The sequence below is a fragment of the Lathamus discolor genome, chromosome 1 (genome assembly GCF_037157495.1).
Source record: "Lathamus discolor isolate bLatDis1 chromosome 1, bLatDis1.hap1, whole genome shotgun sequence".
In the NCBI taxonomy this organism is placed as follows: domain Eukaryota; kingdom Metazoa; phylum Chordata; class Aves; order Psittaciformes; family Psittacidae; genus Lathamus; species Lathamus discolor.
Window position 1 is genome coordinate 29,636,608 of NC_088884.1, and position 24,144 is coordinate 29,660,751.

A 24,144-nucleotide genomic window follows, 5' to 3' on the forward strand; every position below is an offset into this window, starting at 1 on the left:
CGGGACGCGGAGCGCACGCGCGCTGACGGTCCCCCTCTCTCCTCCAATCCCCGTGCGGCGGGTGCGGCGCCCCGGCAGTGACGGCGGCGCTCTGCCCGCAGTGCGCACGGGCGGTGCAGCGAGGCCCTCACGTCACGCTGGCGGCTCGGCTCGGCTCGGCTCGGCTGGGCTCCAGAAGCAGCTGGTGCTGTTCCCGTGTGGAACGCGCGGCCCCGCACGCTCCGGAGCCTTCGCCGCTTCGTGCCGCCCGGGGCACGTCCGCCCCTTGAAGGCCCGCGGCACAGGCAGCCGGGCAGCGGCGACCGGCTGCTGTGGGGACGGCTTCAGCAACACGAGTGCTGCTTAGTTTAGGAAGAGGCTGAAAATGCAATGTCTTGTTTCAGAACAGTTTTATAATATATAGGGCTTTTTCCTGTGAGAAGCCCAGCTCATTGCCTGCCAGCAACAGACAGACGACATATGTAAATAAAGGAGGTACAGGCAGACAATTAAGACTTTTGTCTTCATTTATTTTCAGTACCTGTTCTCTGGTCAGGTAAAATAGAGCTGGAGAATACCCACAGGTATTTTCCCAAGGAAAAGGACTAGTTAAAACAGCTGTACATCTTTACAGCACATACAAAGCCTTCCTAAGAATCCTCTACTGCACCAGTGCAAATGCTGTCAGCAAAACCTCCTGTGATACAAACGTTAATTGATACGTTAATTTTGTTGTACCTTATCTTCCTAAGCTGTCAGTTAATGTATGTGAAGAGACTCTAAAGTGTGCTGAACTCATGAAAACACTGTTTGCCAAAAAAAAAGGCAAGCTAAACATTCTTCCAGGTCTGGAACTATTAAAAGCCCATTTCTTAAAAGATGCATCCATATTACAGCTCAAGCAACTCACTCATTAAAAGCACCAGTCACTAAGATCTATTATTATATTACAGCCACCATCTTGCAAATGACTACTGAAGTGAAATGCTAGCATTAATAAAAACTTAAAAAAATACAAATCTCTTACTACCAATCTTTAAAGAGTTGTGCAGAACACGTTAATAGGAAAACACTTTTCCGTATGTTAAAATCCCAGTGATCTCTGCAGTTCGCTCAGCGTAACCAGGTCGTATTCAGTTGTGTCTGGTTCTTTATGCTTGTGTCCATTTTCAGGACTTCTCGGATCGCCATGGTAGCGTAAGTGGATGGAGGAAGAGAGAACTCCATCTTCAGTGCCCTGAATTTACCATCTATCGTAAGGGGGAAAAGGAGACACAAAGCAGGAGAAAGTTTAGTACATAAATAAGCAAGATTGTCCTGGATGCCATGTAGTGACTGAAATTTTCCACAACCAAACCCCCAACCCATAAAGCAAAACAACCATCACCACACTCCAGTTTACAATCCACAGTGGAATTTCATAAAACAACTTATTTGACCACTTCTTTTTAACATTCTCTCTCAGCAGGAAGTAGAGTTTCAGGGATTCTTGAATTTTAAAAGGAAAAGAAACCTTTGTTCTTTCCCAACTGAACTCTCGGCCTCTTCACTTTTTCGGAGCATCAGTGTCACAAGACCTTGTGACCAGGGTTATATAAATCTATATATAAAAAACTTCCACTGAATTCTGTTGAGTATTTGACTCGGTTTCTTGTGTTCAGCACAAATAATGCATGCTCTAGCATATAGGCAATTTGTGCCTTGATTCCACCTTCATGCATTTCGCAGACACTTCCTGATAAGCATTTACTCAATTTTACAGTTGCCCATCAGAAAATGTCACAGTCAATGCAGACCACTGGAAGAATTGCTTGCACTCCTGAGAAATAAGGGTCCTTATTTAGACAACCATCTTTGGGTATCTTTAATACCATTACTTACCAGTCTTGTTAAATGAAAGCTCTTCCTTAAAAAAGCTTTCCACATGTAGCAGTTCAAAGCAACAGCCAGATCAAACTTCTATTCTGCAAACATCGGCGGGGAAATCAGCTTACCTGTAGGAAGAACTGGTAATGGTTTTCCTTCCAGCTTATCCAAATCCGTAGTAAATAATGGGATTCTCGGGTCATCATAGGCTACTACCTCCCTTTATAACAGAAATAAGATTTTGTAATTATTAATTATTTTATTACAGTATTTTTTTATTGCTATTCCAACCTGGCAGTTACAACTGAAATGGAATTGATTTTCTAGTAAGGTAAGGTGGCGTTTATGCTGCAATAACTGTTCAAAATTGTTTAACTGCAATAAAGCTTTATGTAGAAGCCTTGCCTCTGATGAGGATTATAAAAGAAATTAATAAATTAGTGAGAAGTTTCTTTGCATAACCCACCTGCTTTCCACCAGGGGCTGTCAGGATTAAAACAAAGTGTAAATATTTGTAGTTTTTGTCTGCCTGTGCATCAGTGATCGTCTTTCTGCACATTTCTACTATCACCTGTTTAAATCACTTATTTGATTGCCTTGTGACAACTAGGCTGGATCTCTGCAATAATGATTTAGTTAAGTTTAATCTACAGACAGGGAATCGGACACCAACTTTCTCATAGAAAGACTCCAAAAAACCATATTTTGAATATTTGTCATAGTTTCAACATAAATTATTATCTATGAAGTGTTCAGGCAAACCCATTCAAGGAGTGTAATAACTAAATAGATGTCTTGACACTCAAGCACCACAGAAGCAGAGGACCAAGGAAGAAATAAGGCTATGGCTCAACTTCAACTGCCTAAAAAACATATTGGAAAAGCATGTATTCCCTCCGATGCTTCAGTCTACAGATATCCCATAGGTCAGCCTAATGGTTCTTGCACTTAAGTCATCCCACATATAGATTCATTTAGGTCTATGCTGTCAATTCAAGTATGATTTCTTTTATCTTCCTACTCACCAATTGACATTCTGAGGTCGAATGATAATCTTTCTGTATGCTCCAGAAAGAGAATAATCTCTGATCTTATGCCTCATGTTGTTGATATCAAGATTGTCAGCTACTAACATTTCCTTGTAGGCCTCCCCAACTGCAAGAAAGAAAAATATTTAATAGGAGAGAGCTTAGTGCTGCTGATCAAAACAGCCAATTTTCATGGGTCATTCCTTCCTTTATATGTAGCAGGTTTCAGCATAAATGGCATAGATGTTGCACAGAAGTTTAAAATTACTTATTGCAAATCTTGTTTGTTTCTACACCCTGATTAGTAGAGGCAGTAACCAAGAGAGAATCTTTCAAATCAGAATTTCAGCTGAAAATAAAATTTACACAGTATTTTATTGCATTTGATTGAGGTTCCACATACTTTCCAATTATCTTCACATGACTGATCTCAAGGTATGCAGATTAAAAACAATATGGGCCAGATTGCCCACTGCTCTATCTCTGAAAAAGCAGCACAGTGAAATGAATTAAGAGAGCCCCAGAACAGTCAGCAGGGATCTTTATACTGCCAACAGGAGGAGTAACTCTAGTACAGTCCGGCATCCTTCAGTAAGGATGTGTGTATGCACACCTGGGGAAGACAGGGAAGGCAATGGAAATGCAAGAATATTGCAGCTAAAATGCTGTCTGGTGCCTTTGATTTGCAGTGCAATCACTAGCATTACTTCATGCAGTTGGGAATTTTAAATAGGAAAGCATTGGGCTTCCTGTGGGCAAATCCCAGTATAAACGTACTGAATGTAAAAAATTGCAGCTTTTCTTTCCAACCTTTTAACTCAGTGTCGTTCAGAGCCATACCTCCTCACCAACTCAGCTTTATCTTCCAAGTGTTTCAGGAATGGGTGATAAATGGGATTGTGGCTCTGGGACAGGCAGAGACTGACCAGTTATTTAAGAACAATCAAGTCCAAGAGCAGTTCAACCCAATACTGAGGAAAAGAAGCCTACGTATTGGTAGACTGGTTTGGCTAAGCAGGGGACTCATGATCAAGCTCCTATGTAAGGACACATACAGTAGGTGAAAGCTAGGGCCAGCTACAAAGAAGGAATACACAAACATTGTCCAGACATGCAGGGATGATGTTAGGAAAATCAAAGATCAGCTGGAGCTGAAACCAGCAAAAGACATCAAGAGCAACAGGAGTTAAACTGCAGTATCAGGAATGAAGGAATAAAAGGGAAGAGTTGGCCTGCTGCCCATCAGGGCAGCTGGCTTAGTGACAGACTGATATTCTCAGTGCCTCCTTTGCCTCAGAGTTGACCAGCAAGGTCTTCCAGGCCTGTGTTCCAGGAGACAAGGTTCAGAAAAGATGGGGACTACCAGCAGCAGCAGATTATACAGGCTGAGTGGGCTGGCTTGTGTCATGGTAAAGCTTTTCTCTGTCATCTTTGAAAGATTATGGAGATCTGGGGAGGTCCCAGGTGACTGCAGGAAACCAAGTGTTGCACCTATCTTCAGAAAGGGCAAGAAGGTAATTCTAGGGAATTATGTACTTGTCAGACTCACTTTAGTCCCTGGAAAAAATAATGGAGCTAATCCTCTTAGAACATGTTTCTGGGCACACAATGAGAATAACGGTGAGCATGGTTTTACTGAAGTGGGGAAAGGAAAAGAAAAAACAAAAAAAAAACCCTACCAATCTTACTGCCTTCTAGAATGAAACTATTACAGCTGCAGATGAGGCGAGAGCCATAACTTTTGCCTACTTTGCCTTTGGCAAGACTGCCAACATGTTCCCACAGGAACTGTGGATGACAACATCCTTGTATCCAAGGTTAGAACATTACAGTGGGTGGACTGCTAGACAAGTAAAGAACTGCCTGGCCCATTGTCTCAAAAGGATAGTCACTACTGGTTTAGGCACTACCCAGAAGGTCATTGCAGGCAGAGTTCCTTAAGGATCTGGGATGTCCTGTTAAATACTTTTATCAGCACACATGGAGGAGGAGCTCAAATTCACCTCAACAAGGTTGTAGATAAAATCTATCTGGGGTGGTGGCAGTCGATACACTCAAGGGCTGGCTGCCATTCTGGGAGACCTCAGGAAGTTCAGCAGGGACAAAGTCCTGTACCTGAGAGCAATTAACTCTTTGCAGTGGTACAGGCAAGGGGCCAGCCCAGCTGATTGTCACCTGAGACTCCTTGTCAGAGTGCCCTGGAGCAACAAAAGCCAATATCAACAGGAGCTTTGCCAGTAACTACACCAAGAAAAGCAACTACTGCCCTTTACTGGGCACTCATGAGACTGCACTTAGAATGCTGTGTCCAGTACAAAGCAGATGCCAATCAACTTGAATGAGTCCAATGGAGGAGCACCCCAATGGCCAGGGATTTAGCCCATGCCCTGTGAGGAGAGTCTGAGAGACTAGTTGTCTTTAGCTTAAAGAAGAGAAGACTTAGAGGAACCTGGAGACTGTGTGCTCCTGAAAGTTTCAGACAAAGCCCTGAGCAAGCTGGCCTGAATACAAGCACTGATCTTTCTTTGACCTAAAGACTGGACCAGAGGGTATCCTGAGGTGCTTTCCAACCAAAATGATTCTGCAACTCTATCCCTTAAAAATAACATCATGTTCCATGCAGATTAATTACAGGTCACTCAATCTATTCATCAAAAACAATACACTCAATCTATTCATCAAAAACAATACACTGTATATACAGGAGATGAAAGAGATACTCTTTTTAAATTATTATATTTTTAACGTTTACATTGGTTAATATTTAATTAAACAGATCTGGTTCTTTTATCTAACTTCATGCATTTGATTGGATTACAAATTCTAGAAGTTTAGTTTTTCTAATTTAAAAACGAAATACATGCACTTTGTAAGGAACATTTCACAGTTCTGTTCCCCTTGTGCTGAAATAAATAATTTTCCCTCCGTAAAAAAATGCATTCTTTGGAAAAGCTACTTGCTAAAAAGAAATATGAAACAGATTTATGTTACATGAAACAAGTACACAAACTATTAGTACCACAGTGGGAGAGGGTGACAGTAGATCAGAGATCTGAAATAGTGTATTATTTTAATGGTGATCAAGGTTGCACAGATCTGACCTTCCTTTTAAGGAAAATATTAAAGCGGACTTACATTTTCTGAGTAAGTACGTAAGTTAAGAGTCAGACTTACTTTTGTGCTTTGGATAAATAACATCAAATCCAGGCAATGGCATCACTACATCGTGGATAGTGTAGTTATCAACATCTCCTTCTTCGATATGAACAGCTGTGGCTACAGTCAGGACACAAAAATGAAGTTACCGGTACAGATGCCTGTGACAGGTGACACTGGCTAAATTTAAAATGAACCATGTGATTGAAAGAAGCCCCCTCTGAGAGGGGTAACTACTGCGTTTTATCTCCACTTAACAGACAACATTTCCAAGAAAAGAAGTAACAGTCTTCAAGGCTGTCACAGTTACCAACAATCACAGCCTGGTTTCCAGTGACTTTTAAAGCCGAATAGAGTAAGGACTGATAGACGAACAGTCCGCTTACTGGGCATCAGGCATACACGAAGGAGAAATACTGTGGATATTCTCACCCCAGGGAATACCAGAGTAAATACAAGTGAGGAAAGTTTTAAATAGTCGAGCCTCCGCTTTACAAGATACTAATGCAAATAAAACCTTCTGTGGTTAAAACATCTGTAACATCCTTCCATATTCCTCCAGCTCAACTACGTTTGAGTCCATTCTTGGGAACAATTGGTCCTTCTCTCTTCCCTATCCAACTATTTGGAAACACAAGCAAACCAACAGCTCACAGAATTTACTACCTAACTTCAGATTCCTTGCAAAATTTGACAAAACCTACTCAGTGGATTCAGAAATCACTGGAGCAAAATGGGTGAGGGGGAAAGAAAATACGTAAGCAGTGCCACCTGAACAGGTATTCCTAGGAACACCTTATGTTCCTAGGAATTTGAACTACACAGCATCACTGGGTTTTTATTTGTCTGATATTACCTCCTTTAAGTGTGAGATCTCCTGGTACAGCTCTAAGCCCGTATTCTTCTATTCTCTTGCTCACCATATTATTCCACACATAACTCTGGTAGCTATGAATATACATTAAGCGATTATTTCTTGGTATCTAGAGGTAAAGAAAATATAAAAGTGAAACATTAGGAATATGTATTTGTAGTTTTTTCTTTCGGTCAGAACAAAAAAGGCATATTTGAAATGTTACCTTTTTCAGCAACAAGACTTACACAATTTCGTGGTATACAGATGCGACTTGTGTTCACTATTTGGAAAATGGGTGTGTGAAGAAATAATGCTTTTACACATTTGAAATCTACACAAAACCCTCCTGTGCTTAAATAAATAAAGCTTTTTAATCTTTTTTTTTTTTTTTATTCAGCAGCTCATCAAACACATGGGGTTATTAGGCTATTATAAAGCACTGGATTCCTATTCAACCTCCTGAAATCTGAAGTAGATTTTGCAGATGTGAAAGCACAGTGTTATTCTAATTACCTTCTTCATAAACAAGAAATTATCCCGCTGCTCCTAATGTGCCCAGTAGTTTGCTGCTGATGAGGTATTTTCTCCAAAGACTTGATCTTGATTACAGCACTTGAAAATGACAGTGAACCCACCACGTCTATGCCAAGCTCAATCATTAGCATACTTATCAGTTTAATTTATACTTTTAAAGCAACTCTGATACTGAACTTTTGCACAATTCTCAGATCTGTGCTATACATGGTTATATGCTAAGTCTAATTGTATTGCTTCCAACATACAGGAGAGACTGTTGTATAAACTGGAAAGCTCATTATGCACGCATTAATTACAGATGTTGTCAGTTGCCATGTGGCAATACCTCAAGCGAAAAAGCAAGGATAAACATAAAGATTTTAAATTTAACCCTCTACCCATCAGGCATCTATGAGTCTATTTCAAATTCATCATGTACCATCAAAAGAATGTTTATTCAAGCAAATACACCACGGCACTTTTACACTCACTATGCCAAATGCAGAGATTATGTTCTTCATTCCATACTTTAAGAGTCCACGTAGAAGCTGTCCTTCCACGCACCTTTTTACAGGTAGTTTCTTGAGGGCTGCTGCTGGATCTTTAGTCTTTGCCCATTCTTCTCTGCATTTCACTAAGTATCCCTTCTCAGCTAGAACAAGGACATGAAAATATTTTAACTACACGTGGAGTCTGAGCAGACTCTGTGTATTTAGATCCCTTTTAACCCCCGCTGCAAGAAACTGCACAACAAGGAAAGGGAAGAAAGGCAGAATCAGAAGATTGCATCTCCACTGATAAACTGGTTGAAGTTTAGCACATGCAGAGTTGTCCTCGCTAACATTTTTTTCATTAAAAGACTCAAAAATCTAAGTGTATTTTTCCTGAATATACAATTCTTGGAGGAGGAGAAGCAGAAACACCTAATGTGTCATTTTTCAGTCCTTACCTCCTGGTCTTGGTTTTAGTATCAAATCCATTACTTCATTCCAATTGTTCTGTAGAATAGCTCTGAGATTCAAACAGGAAAGTATATTAAGAACTACATATATTTTAAGGAGATTTAGCCAACTTACTCGAAAAAAGAAGTATCAGTGGTTAGATTTATGCAGTATTACAAGTAGCGGCATTATGCAAGACACCTGCTGAAGCAAGTTCTTTCTTGAATCTAAACTTAAACCTAGTATATCCAAGATGCTTGAGAAATGTTCCCAAAAATACATTAGAAGTTATACAGGGATAAAAATAAAATCTATAACGAACGAAAAGGGTGGTGGGGAGGGATGAAAACAACACATACCTGCCAATCTGATATGTAGGAACAGCTGTGGTTCCAAATCTTTGCATTCCATAGTAATTAATGAATCCAATTTCCCTGAGAGATTGCATTGCTTGCTCTATCTGGTCATCAGTTCCTGTTATGTTTCTAGCATTAAAAAAAGTTAGAGACAGATCATTAAGGGCTTACACTATTTTGTGATCCCCATAAAGCTCAACATCAACATTAGAAAGCATGTATCAAATTCATCAGACTCCTGCCAATAGGACTCTTCTTTTTTTAAACACAAGATGCACTGGTATCTTTTAACTAAAGAGAAAAAAAAATAAAACCTACCAAAGCTACTAACATATTACCTGAGAACAACAGTGAAATGGTTCCCTTGCAGTTCTCCTAATTTCAGTGGATGATTCTTGTAACTGAAGTTTCCTAATTTGAAGTTCATCAAACATTTATTCAAATGAGCAAGTCTTTGTGCAGTGATTCTAAAAAGAAACAGACAACAGTGACCAACACGTGCTTAGCAAAGCAGACAGTTAAATGAATACAGAAATGCTGGCATTCCAAGAGAAAACACAGTAAGTCCAGCTTCCTCAATTTTCTATTGTTGCCTTTTCAAAGTATTTTAATGAAATATCTAAAAGTAAAGAACAGATAATTCTTAAGGCTACTCGTACAAGAGGACATGTGTACCATGGCAGACACTGTTAGTACTGTCTTTCCCTGTCTGTGTTACAGCAAAAAGCCCTATGTTGCAATATTGATGTATACGGTACCCCACAAGCTGAACTCTGCTTTATTTCAGTAACTACACCATAAATACACTCTAGTTAGCACAGTCATAAGCACAAAGTTAAGTAGTTAGCCTCTGTGCAAGCTTAGTGCAGATGAGATCCAATCTGTCACTGGTATCTGCTATTTTTGTTGCTGGTACTTTTGGAAGCGGTCCCTGTTCTTTGCATCAGAGCTGCTCTTTGACACTTCTGCTAAAGTTTACCAACAAGTTTATCAACTAGCATGGCCAGCATACGGGGCTGGCAAATGATAACGTCTCCCCTCCTGCACCATCCTTCTCCATGGCTGCGCAAGAGAGTTGGGTATGCTGGCACTATTGAACGGACACCAGAAATCAGTACACTGCTCCCCATTCAACACGCTGAAGCTCTGGGACACACACGTTAAAAGTAAACAGAACAGCACCTGAGATGGCTACACCACAAGTGTGGTTACTTGTCATCACTTGGCAAACTTGCCTTGCAGCAAGAATCTGGGGCTTCTTAAAACTCACAAAGTAGTAATTCCTTTTATATGTGCAAACATACGCACATGCAAACCACTTGGAGGAAAATATGAATAATTAAGTATTGAATGCCCGCCTTTTAACAGGGATTTGATCAGGTTTCTGTCATTCCTTGGAATTCCTCACTTGAGGAGCGTGGTTTTCAAAGAGTTGTAAATAGTATTCAAGGCAGAGTATTTCAGCTAGCTAAACAGACATTGTAATATATGACTGCGAAGCACCCATCATCCTCAGTTGTGGATGTAACACTAATTTCAAGCGCCCAGAAACAACAGAATTATGTTGGAAAATTACAAAATGAACGTTTTTTCTCTCTTAACAGGTGACTTATGATAGTAGGTTAAGGCAGGAAAAATTCCTCATCATATTTTGCCTCTTCTGCCTACTCACAGATGAGCCAAGGCAGTGCTTAGTTGTTCAGAGTTCAGTGAGAAAGAAAATAGGACTACAAATGGAGGAAAACAAAAATCAGGAAGGAAATGGGACATAATTTTCACCATGCCATTCTGGTTTTCTGCTGTTGCATGGGAGCTGTGCAGCGTAAGAGCACATTAGCAGTTTCACCGACTGCTTCAGCCAAATACATGTGTCCAGCCTATGACTCAGAACACCAATGACTGAAACTAATAGCAACCACCATGGAGTAAAAAGGATTAGAGCATCTTCATTAATACATGAGCTTTGCAACATCGAGACCTGAATCTGCTATGTATTACTCAGACTCAGACTGCAGCCTGAGTCTTCAAGGTGTTTACTGAGATACTCAGGCTCTCACGGTACAAGTGCAAATACTCCAGCATACTTTGACTTACCTGAGCACAGCGATCTCTTGAACTGTTATAGCCCTTTTATCCTTGGTTCCCATGTAGGAAAATATGTTTGGCTTCACTCTTAAAAGCAACAGTAACAGATATTATGTATATTAAAATAGAGATCAAAAATAATTTTTAGTGCCATTACATAGAATAATTAATCTACATTAAAAATAGAAATTATCCACATATTCCCCAGAACTAGCCTACGATTTGACATGTGTGACATCTTCACATCTCATCTCTGAGTAGATAAAACACAGGGAAACTTCTCTGATTTCATTACACATAGACAGTTTCACTTTTACCACAACTGTGCTTTCAGAATATAAACTCTGAAGTACTTCTTTGTATACATTCACTCATTACCCAAATGCAGAGCTACCATTAATTTCACTAGAAAAACTCCATCTACGTCCATTTCTTCCTTAAAGTTCAATAACAGGTCTGTCTGAATACCACATATGTGCGTTACATGAGAATATGAAAAGGTAATTTAAAATATGACACACTTCTTTCCTTGAGAGGAAAATTTCCTTGCCTTTCCACTTCAAAGTTTACAGCCTGTGTTACACAGGAATATTCCCAGTTGTTCCAGGTATGGGCACCAGGGGATAGCAATTACATGCCATTACATGCATGTTTCTACCCAACTATGCTCCTACCATTCTGTTCTCAAATATAAATACTAGTAGTATACTGGTTGAGTCTAGATTACAAACGTTTATTTTTGGACAGGAAGGGGGAAGGGAAAAGGAGGGGAGAAGTGGGAAACTTTCTCTGTGAGTAGATCACTGAATTGACCCAATTTTAAAATAATCCTTCCTCTGCAATTCACTGTGTTCTTGTCATGCCTTTGGCAAATCTTCTTGTTGCTGCAGTTGATGGGATGAAAAGATCTAAGATTGTGTTGCCATGGAGAAATTAATACATGGAACAACAGTTTATGAAGTGTAACTGCTTAGGAACTGATCAGCATATTATCACAACAATATCTGACAGGTTCATAACATACTTGCATATATTCACACACTGGGGAAAAAAATAGCTTTTAATTCAGGATATGCACAACAAAGCTTTGAGCTGCCAAGCCTTCCTTAGATCTTCAGCTATGGACCTTTTCCCACTGAAGCAGTAGAGGACAGTCCTTTAAATTTGGGGCATTATTTTGTTCCATTCTCACCTCTTTCCAAAATGCACAGGTGTCAAATTTAGTATTATTAAATAACTTTTCTAAAAACACTGGGTACAAACTAGGCAACAGCCAGCGCTGTGCTGCTCTTCCATGATCCTGAAGCACAACATTTACAGCAGGATGAAACATATACAGAGGGAATGCTGCATGTCACCCAGGCTGGCAGAAACAACAGCCTTACCTTAAAAATTTGGATAGGACATTAATGGCATCCATGGTATCCTTGTTCTCCTTGTATAGGACAAAGTGGCAGTAGCTTCCCCTAGATTTTGGCCAAGAGTGTTTTCTTGGATCTTTAAAAACAAAAGGTTCAAATTTGTAAAGTGACTTTTTTTTTTGTTTAATCAATGTATTTGCCATTGCAGCTACATTTAAAATAACATGCAAGAGTTAATTTGTGCTAATTTCCATCTGCTTTGAAAGAAGAACAAGTTAACTGCTGACAGCGAAAGCTGCAAAAAAACCTTCTCCCTTCCACAGGGCTGTAAACTTCTCTTTAATCAGTTCTGTCACCCAGAAAATCTTCATTGAAATTACAACAGTTCCTTTGTCATGAAATTTTCTACAAATATACCCTACTCATTTAACTGCCATATTGCCTGATCATACTTTCCCCAAACTTTACCATTACACTGACTTTCAGCAGTGAAAGCCACTCCACATTCTGTCTAGAGCCTTCTACAAGTAATAGATGAGGACCACTGGAGGCCTGTTTGTGGGAAGAGTGGTTATTTTTTATAGTTTAACACAAATCTTCATTTCTGTAGGATTTTTTCTGTGTCATGCAAAAGCATGGGTTGTGTATCTATAAAAGCCTAAAAAAAAGTGTACTCACAAAAAAATTACTTTATTTCTAAGTCCTATGGGACAGAAAAATTCATGCCAGATACTGTGCCATGTTTAGAGAAGGGCATGGGATAACTTCAACTGCTGCAGACTAACAACTGATGTGCAATTCTGCACAATCATTTGGCGTTTCCTGGAGAGGGAAGAAAACTGTGAATGTATCTGACAAGCTTTTATTGCACATAAAAGCCTCCAGAGATAAAACTTTTCCTTTACAATCATCCACTGTTGACGGCACTACTGGGAAGGAGGACTGATTCTACACAGGTTTAGCAACCAATTCTGAGGTGACTTTGCTTATCAATTCTTTGTTTTATAGGAACAAAACTAAGGATTTGTTTTGTTTTAAATGAGAAGTCCCTTATCTCTGGGTAGCCACCAAGCAGACATTCCTGGTGTTGTACAAAAAGGGCTTAGGCTCTTTCACAACAGCAAAACCTAACTTAAAAAGCCAGTCCTATTCTAGTAACAAACCCCAGTGCAGGAAGGAAGCTCTTGGGAAATTTTGCTCTTTTCGTTCAGTTAGTTTAATAAAGCCCAGATAGCCCACACAGACAGTGAACGTTGAACTTGCAGGAAACTTTTGTGTAAAAGGTAGCTCCTCTTGCCTTTTTTGAGAAGCTGCCATCCATACACACACTTCTGCAAAAACATTTTGGATGCTACAGTATAAAACACTATGTGCATAACTTTTAATCACTTAAAAATTATTGCAACACTTGCCTTGTACCATCAGTTTCTAAGCAAAGCCACCCCCTATGGAGCTTCCTAGGACCTAAACTGAGCAGCATGGCCCAAAGCCTGTCAAGAGACTTCATGCTCCTGATGGTCTCTCTTCTGAGCCACCACTGCTCTTAAACACAGTCAATGAAACACTGTGTTCAGCTTGAAGAGCAACATCCTCCATGAAGAACTTCGTAATTTGAAGGAAAGAGAGGAAGGCAGAGCATGATTCACAAGGAAAGTCTTCTTCAGTTGGAACTGTTCGTCAGCTTTAACTAATCCATCTTGCACATGGTCATTTCAACACCCTTCAGTGAGCCCTAACCTGGGCTAGACAAAAAGGGCTCTGTAGACACTCCTTGTACCAAACGGCTCTTCACGCTCTGAGCATCACAGCCATGCGCCCATCCACCACACACATGCTGCAGCTCCAGTCCTGATAGTTAACCATTCCTCAACCAATGCTTCAATGTACTGAACTGGGTAGGTGGACCAGAGAGACAGATCGCGGTCCTTATTGCTATGTTGCAGAGTCATGTTACATTTTTGACAGTAAAATATTTCCGAGCCCTTTTCCCCAACCTTTTGCTGCAACTCAAAGGCTGGAAGCTCTGTTTTAATATCAGGAGGTATCATACATACTTTTAAAGTTGCATAAATACATATAGTGGTGTCTGAAATGCAAGGCTGAAGGGCAAAGGCTTGGCTTAATGAAATCAAGGGGAAATATACCATAGATGTCAAACAATATTGGCAAAACTGATCACTCACATCACTCACTACTGATGGACTTTCTCTGCACTGAGTGACTACTGCCTATACTGCACTAGAGAAAAGATGCAGCACAAGCCTAATTCTTGGCTGTTTCAGGGAATTTTAAGTATTACATAAGTGTAGGGGTTTGGGGCTTTTCAAAGAATTAATTGTAACTAGTTTGGCCAGTCTTGTCGCTATTTAGGAGGTCGGCATGGTTGGCATTTCATTTTGTTAGCATGAAATGTCAACATCTCTTACCTGTTGCGGTTCTGACCTCTGTCCCAATGCATAGCATAAAGAGCACAAAAGAGTAGCATTTAATTTTTAGACTGTCGAAGGGGTTTTAGAGGTGAACATGCAGGTTTATGGTTATGGGTTTGTTTATGCTTTAGGGAGCATCCAACAGTTAGGTGGTGGATGACAGCAATTTAGACAGTTACGCAATGGAATCGTGCAGAGGCAAACAGTGAACATATGGAAAGCTTCAATCGGAGATGCAACAGACTTCATTTGTGGACAATGACGGAACAGCAGCTTACTGACAATTTAGTGAGACAGTAGTTCAAGAATTCTGGGTGTAAACTTACTACATACACAAAGTAGCTTCTAATTTTAAATTTTAGGGAAGTATGTTTGGTAATCTTTTACATTATCAACAGAAATAATCAGGTATCTCAGCTAGTATTTGAATACACTTCTGAAACACTTCTTGCTTGGGGAACCCACTCAGGACTAAGACATTAGTGGCTCTATAAACACAAAAGATAAATCCAATCCTGACGAAAAAACCTTGCACTCTTAAAAACTACACTCACAAGCATTTACACACACTCGCTGAAACTGCACACATCTCCATGCACAGGTATTTGTAGCATCACAACTTAAGAATCCAAGTTTAAATAGATGATGCTTCTCTGCATCACAAGATGGTGCTCCAGATAATGTTTTAATCCTAGAGACACATCACTAAACTCTTTTCAGCACATTTCAAATAATTAAAGTCTTTTATACAGTATCTCTTAGATCAGACTGGTCAGCTTAACAACCACTTGATTCTAACAATGATTAAAGAACAGAAAGAGCAGAAGGAAAAGGTGGAGGTAAAATTGTTACAGACCAACAGAGAACAAAACTGGCTGAGGAGGATTTTGTGCTGGTAAGTTACATACTCCATGCATAAAGCATGCAAACATACAAGTGTTCTAAACATGGTTAAACAAGATACATAAGCACATTACAATTTTACCAACAAAAGTACAACATTCCCATATTTGTCTAGAATGAGCCTTAAAAAAAATAACTAAATTGAATGTGGAGATGCTGTTATTTCCAATTTTAAATTATCTCCTTATCCTTTCTCCATCTCCTCCATCTTTAAAACGAAAGGGCTTGGTTTACATACTGTCATTTGTGGTAGGTTGATATGACAGGAATGCTATTGCTTTAAACCAAACCAGACTTCAGTATCTTTAGTTAAATGTGCAATATTCTACATGTAAACAATCCTCTCAACTTACAGCAGCAACAAATTTGCAGTAACATTAAAAGATGTAGAACGCATGAATTTATCCCCAGTAACCAAAACAGTAGAAGATAAAGGTGGATAACATTTAATTTTGAAAATCCTTCACTACTTTGATTGTTCCAATAGTAACTGTGATTTATAATGAATAAAGACAATTTTCTGCAAATATAAGTAACCTTGGAAGCAGAAGCAGCCTTAAAAATCATGGTAATTATATTATGTTTGTATAAACCTATAAACCTGAGACAAAAAACAGGTGCTTTTCTCTGTTCATGTCATTAAGAATTTTGTCATGGATTTTCAAGACAGTCACGATTATACTGCCCATCAGTGTAATGCACCCATTTCAATTACAACCTCTTGCTTCCAATTCACTCTTACACATCAAGGTAAGTTCATGAAAGCTAAATTCAAACAAAACCCTACAAAGCCCCTGCTCTGCCTATTCCCACTGAAATAGCAAAAGGTCCTCTCACTTCTAACACAGCTGTATTTGATGAATGATTTGGAAAGAAAAACAAGTAGAAATTTTAATTTGAGACCCTCCTCATGTTCCTAGTCATTACAGACGCACAGCATCAGCTGCAAAGAGGAAAAGGCAAAGCCAGACTGCATTAGGAGGTACACTCCACTTGAAGGAAGTACTTACTAATGATTCTTATTTTGGGCATAATTTTAGTATTTACTTTACTCAACTACTGTGACATTCAAACTCACTTGCCAGTGCTTTCTTCCCAGCAGCGTGATAAGCAATAATGTATTTTTTTCCATCTCGATCTTCTGTTTTAGTCTCCAGTCCAGGAAACAAGGACTTCACAGCCTGATGGATAACTGTTCTTTTTTCTTTGGTATCTTCAACTACCTGTGTTAACACGCACACATGCAGAAACCAAATAAAGTAATGAAAAATGGGACATATTCTCTCAGAGTTGAATTTTGCATGCTTAAAGAAAACTCACCAAATCACACCAAAGTGGTGACTAGGAATACTTTGAAAAGTCTGGCCTGCTTATTAAAATTAGTTTGAAAAATAATAAATAACTCTCCTGCAAATCCCTGTCTCGACATTCACAAAAGTAAACTCTCAAGATTTATTCCTCTCTTCTGTGCTTAATAAATTTCTCTAATGAAATCTCTGGCAAAATGAAGTTTTTCTATAAGCATTAAAGGGGATAAGCTTATGTAATGTGTGAACGCTTATTTGAGATTACCAAATTTAATCCTAGCAATCTGTGTCCCAAATTTAACTCAACAGTTATTCTTCAAGTATGTAGAAGATTTTGATGTTTGAAAATACCAAGTTTAAATTTCAATTTGTACCTTCTTACTTTTCTTGCTACTGAAGAGTGTATTTATCTTCTTTTCTATTAGATCACTAAACACTGACCTTGAAAATAGTCTTTAGTCTTTCATCAGGGTGGAAGTTTTATTTAAACCTTCTTGCATAATTATTCCATAAACAATACTAGAGAGAAAACTAAAATACTGCAAGGAAATTTTAACACCACTGGAAATAAGATGTGTATTTGAATTCATATGTACAGTCCCACTGAAATGAAAATGACAACTCATATGCATAAATTTGAGTATTATCTGTAAAGCTTTACATAATTAAACCCTAAACTGGAAATATTTCAGTACTACCTGCTGCATCATGTTCAAACTGCTCTGATACCTTACATGCACTAGGAAGTATGTACGTTCCATTCACTCCCCCTCCCATCCTTTGTCCTTCCCCCCAGTTTCATATCATTCATTAATTTTACCTCTATGGCAACACTAGCTTCCTTATTCTTAAAAAGCTGGAGCTCCTCTAAACGCTGCTTGTCTTCATCTGACAAAACTGTAAATGTTTCTTCTGATGGGTCCTAATACATATTGGGAGGTGGAAAAAAGAAACATCCAATAACCCTCATGGAATAACAGTCAACCTTTTAATGGTTTTGCTTTACCAAATATTAACCTCAACATTTACCTCATCATCCACTGGAACAGTAAAGTCATCTAAATGGCTCACACGTCCATCTTTGCCTATTTCATGGACAACAAAGTCTGAGTATCTGATAGGAAGAAATAAGTATTAAATTTGTAATAAAATGAAATTAAAATCCCACATCACACAAAGTAATTTCCCAAGAAGCTGTTTGCCAGCAGAATTCACTCAATTCTGAATTCACACAATCCAATTCATATGAAAGAAACTTGAACCATGAGAAAGCTGTACCTATTCCCATCCCTCAGAAGGATACCACAAGAACACAGAAGTTAGTCTGGCCTATTTAAACACAGCAGACCTCTTTGCAGATAGCAAAAAACCTGCTGTAGTTATTCCGAGTCATTTCCTCACTAGCTTGCAGAGATCTGTAACATATATCCTCAATCCCAGTCATTACTGACAATTGATACTCTACTGCATTGCTACAATGTGAACACAAATGCATTAACTCTGTCACTTCAAATAACCTCCAGAATAAAGTACATTAGCAACTCTTAACAAAAGCAAGACAAATTCAGCTCTGTTACATACATTCAGTTACAGAAAACATATTTCAATTTAACAGTTACTCTATGCCAGCAACAAAGAATTTGGGAAATTTTCAATCAAGTCACTATGTCCAATAATAACATTTAATAGAGCACCATCTAGGTTGGAACTGGTACATGATTTCTAACAAGCATTTGCTTGTAAAGGAGAAAAAAAAAAAGGAAGAAAAAATTCTTAGCCTGTGAATGTTGAAAGATTAATAAAACTTCACTATGGGAGTGTTTCAACTGCATCTCCCAAAAGCCCCCATTTGCCATATCTCTGTTCAATATTTTGTATTGGTAGAATTCCTTCCTGAGGAGTATTTCAGGTCCTCTCTCCTATTATCTGTCGCTGTTTAGACATGCTAGTGACTGGTACCATAAAAATGCCAGGACTAAATTAATGATGCACGTTATAAACTAGGATCAAAGAAAAACTGTAAGCCCTCAAACGATTTTAACACCTGGCTACCTTTGGCCACCTCAGTTCAAAACTGGCAGATTTCCCAGAAGGAAGTTCAGCACAGACTGTGCTCCCCAGTGAAGGATTACGCCAGCAGCTTAATGCTGCATAGAAAGATTAAATATATCCTAAATATGTGCACATCACTTTATTATGTAAAATGATCTAAATATGAAGCCAGTATTTAAAAACAGGGACTTCCATTTGTGCAAACAAGGCATCCTTAACTGCTCTCCTAAGTCAGGGCAATAGCGATTCTCACTCCACTGAGTTTTTGTATTTGCATTTTGTTTTATTCAAAGATGTTATTTAATAAAACCAAAGTAAAATCCCAAATTAAACCTTTCTCTCAGTCTCAGCACCAGGAAAAGAAAGTGATGAACCTCTCACATGGCTGCACACAGTTGCATCTTGTGAGTCAGAAAGGAAAACAGAGAACAATAGCTACTTAACACAAGGTATTAACATACATAAGAAGACAAAGAATTACCTCTCTTTCAAGATTCCAGAAAACCCTTTATGAGAGCTAACAAATTTAGTTATACCAACATCACTTTCTGTCAGTCCATGCTTCATCATGTCTGCAAAGCTCTCTGGATCTCCATCTTCATCACTGTCCTCTAGTTCCTCATCTTCCTGTTCCTCACTTTCCTCATTGGGGATTATTTCATTTTTCGTGTCCTCAAGCAGAGATTTGTCAGGTTGTTCTGTTACAGTCTCAGTGCTTTGCCCAGAGTCGTTCTCTGTCTTAGACTTCTCTGAGATCTTCTGTCTTTTAACTTCATCTGCATTAGCCACACCATCCTCAGAGTGAGGACGTTTCAGGGATACGCTATTCATTTCTACAGTTTCCATGTTTAAGGCACAGTGTAAGATAGAAAGCCCTGAGGAGCAAGAAGAATGGCTTATTTCTTGTCTGCTTAAAAGCAATATCAATACATAGTCTCTTCACTCCGAGGACTCTGCCCCCTGCAAGAGTTCAGGAAAACCACATAACTTGCTGCATTTTAAAGTTAAACATCAAGATTTTGTACAGCTAGAAACAATATGTACTCAGGGGGAGAGAAGGGAGATGTTAAGGGAACTTAATACCCATGGTAGGCAGCATGCACCCTACAAAAGAGCACGATCCAATATTACACTGACCACATATCACCACCATCAACTACTACCACAGCTGCATCCACGCACACAGGCTCTGCTGTCATTAGCAATCTAGTGCCTAAGACACTTCTTGTTCCCAAGCCTTCTATTAAATGACTACTCTTGATTATTCCTTTTTCTATCAAGATTCCATCTTCTAAAGATCAAGAGAGGATGGCTCGATTCCCCTAAACCTGAAGTCTCATCTCTTCTCTTCCTACGTTCATCTCTTCTAACACCCACAATCCCACATAGAACTCAAGGTGGCAGCAATTCAGACCAACAGATAAAGGGATGAGATACCAAAATCACTGAATGACTGGAAATAACAGAACAACAAGGAAGTTAAATGATCTCCAAGAAGAACATGACTACTCACGCTGGTAGAGCAGAGCTCTGATTGTTCCCTGGTAGTGTGAGCTGCCACCTTTGTGTCAGCAGAGCTAGCACCTTCAGATCTGAAAAACAGATGAAAACTAATTATTTGAGAAAGTTTTAGGCCAAAAAAAAGACTATGAATATATGAATGTGATCCTTACAGAAACTGGCCACCTCTGAAACCAGGTATCAGCAGCTGTATGGGAACGGACACAACTACTCAGACAGACAATAACAAACCCAACTGTAAAAGTGTAACCAATCCAGTGACATAACACAACACTGCTATTTAGCAAGCTACAGCAGAGAAGTCTGGTTTTATTTCTGTGTTTGTGAAAGGAGACTGGTGTTCCTATAATTAGGCAACTACAGGACCTCTCTCCCACTGGCACACTCATGTAGTGGGGATTAAGTGCAGGTTTTGGGGGCTTCATAGGCAGAGCCCATCAACTGCCCTTTGCTGGTCATGGCCAGTTCCAGCTGGGTCCACAATGGACCAAACTCACCGCCTGCCAGAACTCCAACTCATCAGATGAGTCGTGCCTCTGCTCCAGCTTGCTTAAGAAAGGGAGAGGCAGCTGGTGGCAGAAAGTGCAACAGGAAGCAAAGGAGGAGCCACATGAAATGCGCTAAAAAAGACAAGGGAGGATGAATGGGGAAGAGAACAACTGATGGTGGTATACCCTTGGAAGAAGGATCCCCACAGGGACACCCCTGAAAGGACTGCAGCCTGTCAGGTGCCTACAGTGGGACGGGGACATCATGGAAGGGCCCACATGGGAACAGAAGAAATGAGAGAGAAGGAGCAACCCTCCATGGACCAGCCCCAACCTCCTGCACTCCTGCTGCCTCACTGATGGGACAGAGCGTAACCTGGAAGACAACTAGGGGATGGGAGATGAGGAAACCAGAGGAGGGGAGGTGTCTTCAGATAAGCTGAACCTGGGGAAGGGGATCTTCTTGGGAAAGGAGTTATCCTCAAGTGTTATACTGGTGGTCTGCTTGCCAAATCAGTAATCTGAAATTTATGTTAACTGGCAATAAGTTAAATTCCCAATTTAACTGTAATCAGGACAGTCCTGCCCACAATTAGAAAATAAATGTATCCTCAGGCAGAAAGCATAATCTCAGTTTGTTCTCAAATAAAAATGAAAATACATAAAATCCTTCTTTAAAAAGAAAAACCAAACAAACAAACACCCCCCCCCCCAAAAAAAAAAAACCCTGAAAACATAGCCAAGAGAAGCAGTTCACAACCATTTCCAGATTCTCCTACGTACCCAAATTTATGGAGCCTGGGTTACAAAGCACTTATGTGGAAAAGGCTTCTAGATGGCTTGTGAATGCCTTCACATGGCGACCAAAACACCCCTCAGCACAGCAAGGTCCTCCAAGACGCCTGCAAAGGAGGTAATGAGAGACTTACTTTTCTGGCATAAAACTGTGATATCTAGTTCCTGAATAATACAAACTGGTAAAAGAATTCAACATTGGCCACAAATACTCCAAAGTTGTCAGACATGGCCTATTCTTACAGCAGAGGAATGACTTACACCGAAGCACCACCCTGTGCCAGATGGGTGCCATCACCTGGGAAAATTTCTGCAGGGTAATTACTCGAAGGAGCAAGCTGAGCTGAGTAAGGCGCACACGTTCTCACTTGACCAGACTGCTAGTGAGAGGGTAGTGGTTGCTGCTCCACTGTTTCAGTCCTCCTAGCAAACAGGTGTTTCCATAAAACCCAGAATCTGCATAAGCAACAGTTCCACAGCAATTTCCACACAGACCATGTTTTAGCAGAAACAGAATTCGCTACTATAAGAAAGGACTTGATTCTCCCAAGCAAGAAACGCTGAGTGATTACTTTCGGTGTGGTACCTGTCGAGCAGACACATGGGCAGGTGGGGGTACGGGACACTTCGCATTTAAAAAGGTAAATAAAGGAGTAGGAGCACGGCAGCGCCGGGTACGGAGCTGGCTTCTCACGAGACGAGGCAGATCGGATTAAAAGGCAACCGACGGGAGGGCACGACGACACCGCAGCGCCCGAAAGCAACCCCTTCCTGCGGGGGCAAGGTAGGGCTCCCGGCCGGGAGGGCAGCCGCGGCCATGCGCGCAGGAGTTGGGCCGGGCTGGAGAAGCGGCGGCAGGTCCAGCGGCCCGGCTCTGCCGCTGCCAGCCCCGGCGCTACCGGGGCAGGGCGGGAGCAAGTGAGAGGCTGGGCAGGAGAAAAGGGCTGCCGCTGGGCGTCCCTGCACCACGCGGCTGCCGCCCGCCCGCTGTGGCAGCCTCGGAGCGGGCCGGGAGAGCCTAGCGCAAGCGGGGGTAAAGCTGCCCCGAGGCTGAGCCCTTCATCCGCCGCCCTGACCCCGCGCCCGGCCGGGAACGGGAACCTGGAGCCGGCCGCGCCGTGGAGGCCGCGGCTCCGGCCCCGCCGCTACCCGCCGGCCGCGGGGCGCTGGGCGGCGGCAGCTGCCGGGGGAGGGCGCGCCGCGGCCGCAGGGCCCGGGCAGGGGGACGCCACTTACCCGTACGCCAGCACGGGAGGACGGGCCGGGCGCCAGCGCCGCGGGGAACGAGGTGGCGGCGGCGGGAGCGAGCGCCGCGGGCCCGCCCTGGCTCCGCGTGTGCGGAGGCGGCCTCCTGCCTGCGCCCGCCCCTGGCCAGCCCCGTTGCTGCTGCAGCGCGGCCCGGCCCGGGCGGGCCGGCGGGGAGCGCTCCCGCTCGCCAGCAGCAGCCATTTGCCGGCGGCAGCGCTTCCGCGTCCGGGCCGGTCCCGCAGAGTCACCGCTTTGCGGAACGGGGGTAAGGGGGGGAGTCACCCCCGGGGCCCAGTGCCCATAGCGGGGCGGCTGTAACAGGGCTGCTCCGGACACAGCGGAGGGCGGCGGCCCCGGCCCCTGCCAGGGGTGGGACGGGTGCGGGAAAGCCGGGGCTCGGGAGACGGTACCTGTGGAGGGCAGCTCGTGTACACCGTTCCGCCGCTGCCGGCCTGATGAGCCCGCCTGTGGCAGAGGAAACCGGCTTGGAGCGTCGGGAGGGAGCAGACGAGAATCTACAAAAGAGCAGCAACTCTGCGGAAAAAGTTTGATTTTCAAGCTGCAGCAGCAGCCGAAGCAGGAGTCACGTACACGAGACACGGCTTTCCTGAGCTCGCCGAGCCCTGGAAACAGATTGTGCTAATTGAACACTAGCCCCAGGACATTGATGTGTTCAAGAGCCATTTCAAAACCTACACCTACTATGCAAATCATGCTGCCATTTTAAAACTAAGTAAACTCAGGCAGGATCGATACCATGAGTCTTTCTGACCTCGGAATGTCACCCTCTACCCTTCTTTCCATTTTAAGCGGTGGTGCACAGACCCATCTTTCCATTAACTACAACACGTATGGTTTAGCTTTACTTCAAAGACATGTTGTATCTGAGCCCTGGCCAGCCTCAGACTTCCTCTTTGCCAGGCCGCTAACACCACTTTAGTTTCTCATGCTTCCAATTCTCTAATGATACTCTACTTAGAACACTCATACGTGATGAAATAACTGCTGTGTGTATATTGGGGGCTTATTTTCTTATTCCTTGTATGTCCTTTCTTATTTCACTGCAAGAGGGGAGTGCTTTGGTTTGGATTTAAGAAGTCCCAGGTATGTGTGCATTGCTCTAAGGCCAGCTTATAAAAGACCACGTGGAAATGCATGTTGCTGTTAGGAAGGCAGAACAAAGATTTGTGGCTATCCTTAGTTCTAAGCAGAGATGGATCCAGAGAGTTCTATGTTATTATGTTCTAGGGGATCAAA

The 24,144-nt window shown here is 41.5% G+C and overlaps 1 protein-coding gene across 4 annotated transcripts; it reads right to left on the bottom strand.

The window, feature by feature from the left end:
• Positions 1 to 488: 488 nt before the first annotated feature.
• On the bottom strand, positions 489 to 23,380 carry PUS7 (pseudouridine synthase 7). Of its 4 annotated transcripts, none has more exons than XM_065666271.1 (18): positions 23,298 to 23,380; positions 21,628 to 21,746; positions 20,349 to 20,427; positions 19,317 to 19,710; positions 17,813 to 17,897; positions 17,604 to 17,705; positions 16,555 to 16,699; positions 12,169 to 12,280; positions 10,793 to 10,870; positions 9,037 to 9,165; positions 8,702 to 8,827; positions 8,351 to 8,412; positions 7,893 to 8,053; positions 6,886 to 7,012; positions 6,048 to 6,149; positions 2,871 to 3,000; positions 1,974 to 2,065; positions 489 to 1,229 (listed from the first exon to the last, which is right to left on the bottom strand). In XM_065666271.1, exons 4-18 carry the CDS (start codon positions 19,679 to 19,681, stop codon positions 1,093 to 1,095), a joined length of 1,953 nt encoding a protein of 650 aa, XP_065522343.1. In that variant the 5' UTR covers positions 19,682 to 19,710; positions 20,349 to 20,427; positions 21,628 to 21,746; positions 23,298 to 23,380; the 3' UTR covers positions 489 to 1,092. The 4 variants fall into 4 exon arrangements, with proteins under 4 accessions (XP_065522343.1, XP_065522332.1, XP_065522334.1 ...); XM_065666260.1 differs by lacking the exon at positions 23,298 to 23,380 and adding an exon at positions 22,876 to 22,982; XM_065666262.1 differs by lacking the exon at positions 23,298 to 23,380 and adding an exon at positions 22,876 to 22,982 and having other exon boundaries at positions 19,317 to 19,795.
• Between the last annotated feature and the right edge of the window lie 764 nt (positions 23,381 to 24,144).